Consider the following 8,920-nt stretch of genomic DNA (forward strand, 5'->3'; position numbering starts at 1 on the left):
TAACCTTGTTTTTCCACAGAAATAAAATAAAACGTTTGCATAATAATAGAGCTTAATTCCCGGAGGATTAATTAGGAAGACCATCATAGCTGCAGTTCCATTCACATTCTTGATACTGCTTCATCCAAGAAAATAATATGTGGAGGGAGGAATTCCTTGGCTCTCTAAAATGGTTTCTTGTCTTTTTCTGCCTGAATTCGTGTGTCTGCCAGGATCCTAACTGCAATGGCTGCTGCAATATACACACGAAAATAAACGAACCGCGTCGAAGCATAAGTAGTACTTGGGAGATAGGACAAACTCCGCTTTGCGATCGACTCATTCCTTTCGGCTGGTATCGCTTTACAAGTTTCAACGGCACCAAAATGCCTGAAACTTCGGTACCAGACTTCCATTGTGGTACTCACGATCCAGTTTGGTTAAAAGACCCGCATCCAACTATGGCAGAGGGGAATGTGGCCCGCACAGCTTGCATCAGCAGTTTTGGCGATCCCTGTTCATACTCTGTTACTATTAACGTAACAAAATGCGCCGGGGATTACTTTGTCTACTATCTTAGACCTCTTTATTATTGTGCAACTGCTTACTGCGCCGGTAAGAAAAACTATGCGTTATCATGCCTGTAGGTGGTTTTCACGTTAGGCCATCGCCGCCATGTTAGTAAATGAAAACAAAAGATCTCCCATTAGCTCCTTTTGTTCGTTCACCAGCAACTGAACACGAAATCGTTGTTATCTGTGTCTGTGGAGATTGGTTCAGTGCAAACCACCTATCCTGATTCTACCCCATTAAGTGACAACCAGGACAATTTTTAGCTTAACTACTGAATACGATGCCCTATACTTGCATAAAAATAACATCTATTGTTTAGTTTCTGACTAATTCTTAAGACCACGCCGCCAGTGTTTTTGAAAATGGTCATCTGAATTTTGCAGGTTTTGGCGTGCCATGCCCTTACGGAAAGGTAGGAGAGCATCCTCGTTGTTATGGTGAGTTGAAGAAAATCATGACATTTAGATTTAGTGGTTTAAGTTACCACAAACTGCAATGCGAGGTATAGGATTGGGTTGCAAACGTTTGTGTGTTCAGAATGAAAACTAGATATCAGAAACATTAAACACGAGTAGACTATGCGCAAGCCCTCTCAGAGGGTGGCGGGTAGGGGAGGAAGCTTCCATCATAACAATAATAATAATAATAACACTAATAATAAAAATAATAAAAATAATAATAATAATAATAATAATAATATATACTGGCAAAAACTAGCGATAAAAGGACGTTTCGGCCACATCTTGGCGCCATTGTCAAGGGAAACTAAATTAAATATGCGATCTCAAGAGAAACTAAGAGTCCAGAGTCATTAAATTTGCATGAGTTAAACAAAGACCTTAGCCCGAATTGAGTCTGATTGTACATTTAAACATGGTCTTAATTGTTTAATGAGTAACATCTCATTAACTAGACAATCGAACTTGTTCTGGCATTTTTTCAACACATTAAAACGATTGTGAAGGTCCTCCGGAATCCTGACCTTCACAATCGTTTTAATGTGTTGAAAAAATGCCAGAACAAGTTCGATTGTCTAGTTAATGAGATGTTACTCATTAAACAATTAAGACCATGTTTAAATGTACAATCAGACTCAATTCGGGCTAAGGTCTTTGTTTAACTCATGCAAATTTAATGACTCTGGACTCTTAGTTTCTCTTGAGATCGCATATTTAATTTAGTTTCCCTTGACAATGGCGCCAAGATGTCGCCGAAACGTCCTTTTATCGCTAGTTTTTGCCAGTATATGTTTGTCTAAATCATTGTTAAATAATAATAATAATAATAATAATAATAATAATAAGAAGAAGAAGAAGAAGAAGAAGAAGAAGAAGAAGAAGAATAAAGTGGATCATCTCCCAAAACTGTGAAATAGCTCATAACCTGATTTTGGTTAAAGCCGTTTATAGTATCTTACTTGTATTATTATTATTTTTTTTTATTTATTTATTTTATTGTTTTTTATTTTTCTTTTTCTTTTTATCGTTTATAAGGATCATTCTATGAATTTTGCTACTTTTATTATTTTATTTTTAATTATAATATGCATATGTAAGTTTTACAATATTATGGTTACAATATTGTTAGATTGACTATAGTCATAAGGTTTTATAGGATACTTACATGAGCACCATTGCCCAGGCCTACAAGCCCGCAAAGGTTGTAAAATCATTTGAGGATCTTTCAATAAAGTCTCCAATAATAATAATAATAATAATAATAATAATAATAATAATAATAATAATAATAATAATAATAATAATAACAGTAAAATCAAGTCAAGTCGAAGAATTCTGTGAAAACCAGCCAAAACATCTAAAGCAGACGTTAAAAGGAGAAGTAGAGAGGAAATACCGAGACTGTACCCAGCAAACAAAATGATGCAAATAAACGTTGTGTTAGCTTTTACACCAGGTTACAATAAGGAACTGATGAAACATCGTAGAACCGTAGGACCCGTAAATGGATAAGACATCTTCTGTAAGTGTCAAAAATCATGTTACTATCTCAAAACTTCACAGCATCTCACTGTAATGTACATTTAGATCTTTCAGGAGCGACGTAGATCATCGCTTAAAAATTCGAATTTCCGCAATTTTCTGTGAAATAAAGCCACAAATGCTGAATAATAAACACACAAGTAAGATGAGGGTTCTGGGACACCTTTGCTTTAATGAATTTAACTGAATTGAGGCTCTAAAAATTAACTTTTGTTTCGAGCCTCAGTTATATTCATTAAAAACAAGGGTGACTCAAAAACTCTACTCTATTTGTGTATATTTGCAAACAATGCGAAGAAATGCAATAAAGCGTGTCTTCACAGTCTAGCGAATATGCACATAGAAAAATAAGACATCATTTTTTGGGACTTTCTCTTGTCAATGACTCATACAGTCTAATATATAGATTTACCCTAGCCTAAAAGCGGAGCTCCCGTTTCTAGCCCCAGAAAGCAATATAGTGTATATGCATACAGTACAAAATTAATCGTGATTAGTGTATACAGTTTACAGGGATCAAACAGCTCTGAGCTGACAGTAGTCAACAAACAAGCCTTGCAAACAATAAGCAACAATTTTAATCAACAACTAAAACTGAAATTACATGCACAGTTATCTCTTTTACAACATTTTCGGTTTTGTCTGATAACCTTTACACCCTCTCTTTTCAGTTTCGAGTTTCTGATGCGTTTCTGACGCGTTACACTGGCGGCATGGAAAGTGACATGATGATGATCAACTTCTCTGCTCAATTATTTATGGCAGAGTTAAAAGGAACACAAATTATTTGATCAGTGACATTATTCATATAATTCGTCAATTATACACATTCCGAGAAATTTAAGATGCATAACAAAAGGGTAGTTTCGCTTGTAGAGTTGGTTTGAAGGCATCTCGGTAGGGCCGTTTACACGTCGGAGGAGTTATATAAGACGTAAAGTTAGCGTATAAATCGCACATTTTAACTTGTTCGCGCCTTAGTAGCGTCATGTGTAAGACAAGGAGTTTGAGTTTTTCTTTCATATTAAAGTCGGGAAAGGATGCTAAGCCTCGAAGCAGCGAAGCCACAAGGGATTTTCAACTCGAAGCTAAACCAACGGTACGGTTCGCCGCTTCATTAGCTATCATTCACTTGCACGCGTTCAAATAATCCCGCGATAAGATATCCTGCCAGCTACGCATCATCTTGTAATATGTGGTCCGCTACTGTAACGTGCACAAAGACATTTCGGCAGCTGCAGCTTACGCATTCGTCTTCCTACTTTTTCTGGAACGTTGCAATTTTTGAAGAACCGAGGAAGAACGGTTTTCAAGATTCGTTTTACTCCGGGATCCGAGAGTCTATAGCCAAGTTTCCACAAGCATCTGAAGAAACATGTCGAATATTTTGGTGTCTTATGGAACTTATTTGATGTATAAAGATTAGCATAAGCTACGTTTTTTGGAGAGAATTAAGCAGTTTTTCGGACAGGACAGGTCAGCAGTTCTTACATCGTTACATCGTTTTAGATCGTTTAGATCGTTTGAATCGTTATACGAAATAGTTATTGTTCTCGTAAACATTTTTTGGTAGCAGAGCGAGGTTTTTGCGAAGGGACCTTGTTATTATAGTTTTGTTTCGTGTCACGCCCAATGCCGGAGGAAGCTTAAAGGTAAACAAGATGGCTGAGGAGCAACGAGACGTGCAACATAAATACGACGACAATTTGGAAACGTACAAAGAGCAGAAATGTAGAGCGAAAAGGAAATTTACTCGAGTTCGACGAAATCTGTTGGTATTAATCGACGGAGATCATCCCCCAAGGGGCAGTGATGTTCGGGAACAATGTCATAGACTTGACTCGGCGTTAAAGGCAGCAATGAATGGTACGGAAAACCTTTGGGAAGAATATTCACGTTTCGGAGACCGCTTCAACAGAAGAAAAGTCGGAAAAGAAATCCAAACGCTGGAAAACGAATGTACCGAAAGTCCAGCATAGAGAAGCACGGTGAAAATAAAATTCGAGTCAACCCGAGCCAAGATTTTCAAGACTATCAGTTTCGCCGCAAGTAAAATTAAAAATTACGAGGAAGAGAAAGTTTTGCAGAATGACGTGAAGCCTCGTTGACACGTGCCATCGCCGACTCCGTTTACCGCTAATTCAAGTGAAACTCCAGTGAAACTATTGGGCAGGACATGTGGAGACAACTCAAGCGATTTGCTATAGAGCGTTTTCACTCAAGTTACTAGAATGGATGCTAATTTGATGAAACAAAAATAAAACTATTTACATAAAAATGGAGTTCAATACCCAGAGGGTTGGTTTAAAACACCAACATGGCCACCGTTTCTATGTTTTGCAACACCAACATGGCTGCCGTGACGTCATGTGAAAACGCTCTATTCCAGTGTTTTCGGGAGATAAGAAGAACTACGATAACTGGAAAGCTGAGTTTATAGCTTGCATAGACAACGCTCCAGTGACACCGGAGTTTAAGTTACTTCAGGTTCGACAGTATTAATTTTGTCTGGGGAAGTGTTAAAGGCTATCGAACATCTCGGTCATTCAGCTTTTGCATACGAAGCAGCAATCTCTCGACTGGGATGCAAATTCGGCTGGGAGAGTCGAAAAATAGCATTGCATCTTGAAGAAGTGGACAATTTCAAAATTCTGCGTCCGGGAAACGCGAAAGAGCTCGAAAGATTTGCAGATTGATTGGACGTAACCATAGTCAACCTTTACGAAGCTGGTCGTCACGACGAACTTGAAGAAGAAACATTTTATATCAGCTAATGCAGAAATTTAAACGAGTAGATGCTCGCCCAATACCATTGGTGGATTTTTGAGAACAAGCACCGGGAGTCAGTTGAGTCCCTAAGAGAGTTTGTTTTACAGGAAGCGAAATTCCATACGGCTGCATCAGAGACCATTCGTGGAGTAGGTTCGTCGAACAAGAACATGGTACCAAGACGCAATCGCAGCGAAAAAGTATTCATCTGTTGTGCTCAGAAATCGGAAACTCGGAAGTTTCGCCCTTGCAAAGTGTGCAGTGGCAACAGAAAGTATCTGTGAACGTTCTGAATGGTCAAACTGAAACTTTTGAGACTATCCCCGTTGAGAATGATCTCGAGAGTTTGAATGGCAGTGTGAAGAAAACTTTCAGCGCATTCATCGCAGAGAAAGTAACTGGAAAGTTAGAAGCAATCGATTGGGGAAGGCATGCAAATAAGTGGCCACACCTGAAATGCATCCAGTTCCCGGAGCCTGATAGGAATTGATTACATCTATCTGCATTATTCTGTCAAGGACGTGAAAGGTAGGCCAGGCGAATCAGTGGCTAAGACTAACCTCCCTAGGCTGGACGTGCCTAGAACCCACTAATGGCCGGATAAGCAAAGATCTGCGGCCCAATTATATGCACACGTACTTTGTCAAAGGGCAGCGAGAAGAATCTTGCGAGATAAGTGAACTGCTTCGAAGATTCTGGGAAGTCGAAAACGGTGGGACATCAACGGACTTCCTTGTATTGACCGCGGATGAGAAAACAGCTTTAGGGAAGCTAGAGAAGTCCATTAAATACGTCGATGGCAGATATCAAGCGGTAATTCCGTGGAGAGATGACAAAGCTGCACTACCAGACAATTGCGAAAATGCACTACGACGACTATTTAGCTCTGAAAAGCGGTTGTTGAAGAAACCAGGAGTCGGGGAAGCCTACATCAACAACATCAATCAGTACCTTGAGAAAAGTTACATCCGCAAAGCAGACCCCTCAGAGAAGAGCCCTCCGAAAAAGTGGTATTTTCCCCACTTCCCTGTAGTAAGGCCAGACCGAAAAACAACAAAGGCTCGGACCGTATTGGATCCTTCCGCCAAGTTCGAAGGACTTTCCTTAAATGGCACCATTTACCTAGGAGAAAAATTGCGAAAAGAATTGACAGATGTATTACTTCATTTTGAAGAAACCCCGTGACGTTAACGTGTGACATCGCTGAGATGTATTTGAGAATTGAGGTCTCCCCGCAAGATCGACCATATCAGCGCTTTCTCTGGAAAACTTTAAATCTAGGGAGAGCACCTGAAGAATACGAGTTCAATCGAGCTGTTTTCGGAGTAAATTCTTCACCCTACAAAAGCTCAATTTGTTGCTCAGGAACATGCTAAAAAGCACAGAAACGAGTTCCCAATGGCCGCAGACAGTGCTGAAGTCAACTTACATAGACGACAGTATGGATTCAGTGGCAAACGAGAGCCAAGGCATTAAAATGTAAGAAGAGCTAGACGAGCCCTAGTCTAAAGCTGGGATGAAAGCCCATAAATAGTTATTAGTTAAATTCATCCAAAGCTCCCGAAAGGATACCCAACGAGAGTAGGGAATCAGAAGTCCACTTAGCGAGAGATGGACGACCGATGGTTAATTAAGACACTTGGTATCATGTGGTTGCCAGGAGAAGACGTTTTCATTTAAAGTAAATCCTCCGGAGAAAGATTTTCCAATTACTAAACGGAATTTTCTCAAGAAGATCGCCAAGATATTTGATCCAGTTGGGCTTTTAGCACCATTCATTATTTGCGCCAAAATCCTGCTGTAAGAATTGTTGACCTCTGGACTACACTGGACTGGACTAGCAGGACTTATTCCAGGAGGACCTAGCCAGTAAAGCACGTAAATGGTCCAGTGAATTAGAAAATCTGCCTACCATTAACGTTCCACGTTGTCTTCCCTTTGGACAAGAAGAAGAAATGTTGTTGCAAATATTACACACATTTGTAGACGACTCACAAGGCGCTTACAGAGCTGTTGTCTACTCAAGAGCAATCTACCAGAGTGGAGTAGCATCCAGGAAATTAGCAGCGGCAAAGACAAGAGTAGCACCGCTTGCAGCAAAAGCCATTTCTCGACGGGAATTGATGACAGCAGTTCTCGGCTAGAAAATGACGGAATCAATTTCAAGAGCTTTGAGCATCAGCTTGTTTCAAGCAACTTTCTGGTCGGATAGTATGACTGTGTTGTGGTGGATTAGAGGAAGAAGTCGATCATTTAAACCTTTCGTAGCTAGCTATAGCAAAGCACATGGGAGAGCTCCAGACTGCAACAGACCCTAATAAATGGCCATAAGTACCAACCAACAAGAACCCAGCAGATTTTCTGATGAGGGGACTAAAGTTGTCAGAATTGGTCGAAGACAAGAAGTGGGGGAATACACCAGATTTCCTAGGACAAGAGGAGTTGGGGGTGGCCCGTTAACATTTTGAAAATAGTCACGGATCAACAGTTAATAACAACAGAGATACGGAAGAGAAATTCAGAGTTACCACACCAAGTTAAGCAACGTGAAGAGCAAGGAATGATTACCATCACAAAAGAAGACCAGTCGTGGCGTGTGAACCCCAAACGTTTTTCAAGTTGGAAAAGATTCTCGCGAGTTCACGCGTGGGTTCGTCGTTTCATGGACAACACTAGAGTATACAAGAGAGAAAGAGGAGAATTAAAGCCAAGTGAAATCGAAGACGCACAGGTTCAAGCAATTAGGAGTGCCCAGCGGGGGGCCTTTCCGGAAGAGTATGTAGCCCTTCAACGCCAAAAAGAACTGCCGAACAACAGTAAACTACTTCATTTACGACCCCATTTGGAAGAGGAAGGTCAGAAGAGATGTGACGGTCGACTAAAATACGCGGACTTCTTATCTCAAGACGTTCACTTCCCGATAATTCTTACTCGCAAGCATCGTATCACAAAGTTGAGCGTCAAACATTATCAGGTGGCCGGGAACCATGCAAGTGGAGCAAATCAGACACTAGCAGCCCTATCTACTAGATTCTGGATATATGGACGTGAAGAAATTCGAGAATGGGAGAAGGAGTGTAATGAATACCGCAGGCTAAAAGCAAAAGCTACAAAGAAAATTATGGCACCTCTTCCGCTGATCAGACTTCGGTTCTCTCTACGACCTTTTCTACAAACGGCTGTAGACTTTGGAGGACCCTTCATTACGATTCAAGGAAGAGGATGTCGGAGGCAAAAGCGGTATTCACCTGTCTAGCAACAAGGGCGGTCCACCTTGGGATGGATTCTGGATTAGACACTGATTCATTTCTAAACGCCTTCTATAGGATGGTTAATCGAAGAGGATTACCCAGAGAGATGTTATCAGATAATGATACAAATTTTGTTGGGGCTGAAAGAGAACTGCGAGAGTTGGTTACGAAGCTATAATCACTGGCAAAGGTAGTTGGGACGCTAGTGTCAGAATGGGCCTGAAAACCTCTTAGACGTCAGAAACTATGCATATCTGTCAGAATTCCACTGAATGCTTCAAAATACAATTCCACCCACCCCTCAATCAATGTTGAAATAGACAAGGGAATGTATGTTCACTATTGGCA

At 40.4% G+C, this 8,920-nt stretch overlaps 1 protein-coding gene across 1 annotated transcript; it reads left to right on the forward strand.

The window, feature by feature from the left end:
* Positions 1–7,881: 7,881 nt before the first annotated feature.
* On the forward strand, positions 7,882–8,577 carry LOC137988174 (uncharacterized). Its single transcript, XM_068834230.1, has one exon. The coding sequence runs from the start codon at positions 7,882–7,884 to the stop codon at positions 8,575–8,577; it is 696 nt and encodes a 231-aa protein (XP_068690331.1).
* The last annotated feature ends 343 nt before the right edge of the window (positions 8,578–8,920 follow it).

Source organism: Montipora foliosa, chromosome 2 (assembly GCF_036669935.1).
Source record: "Montipora foliosa isolate CH-2021 chromosome 2, ASM3666993v2, whole genome shotgun sequence".
NCBI classification, from domain to species: Eukaryota; Metazoa; Cnidaria; class Anthozoa; order Scleractinia; family Acroporidae; genus Montipora; species Montipora foliosa.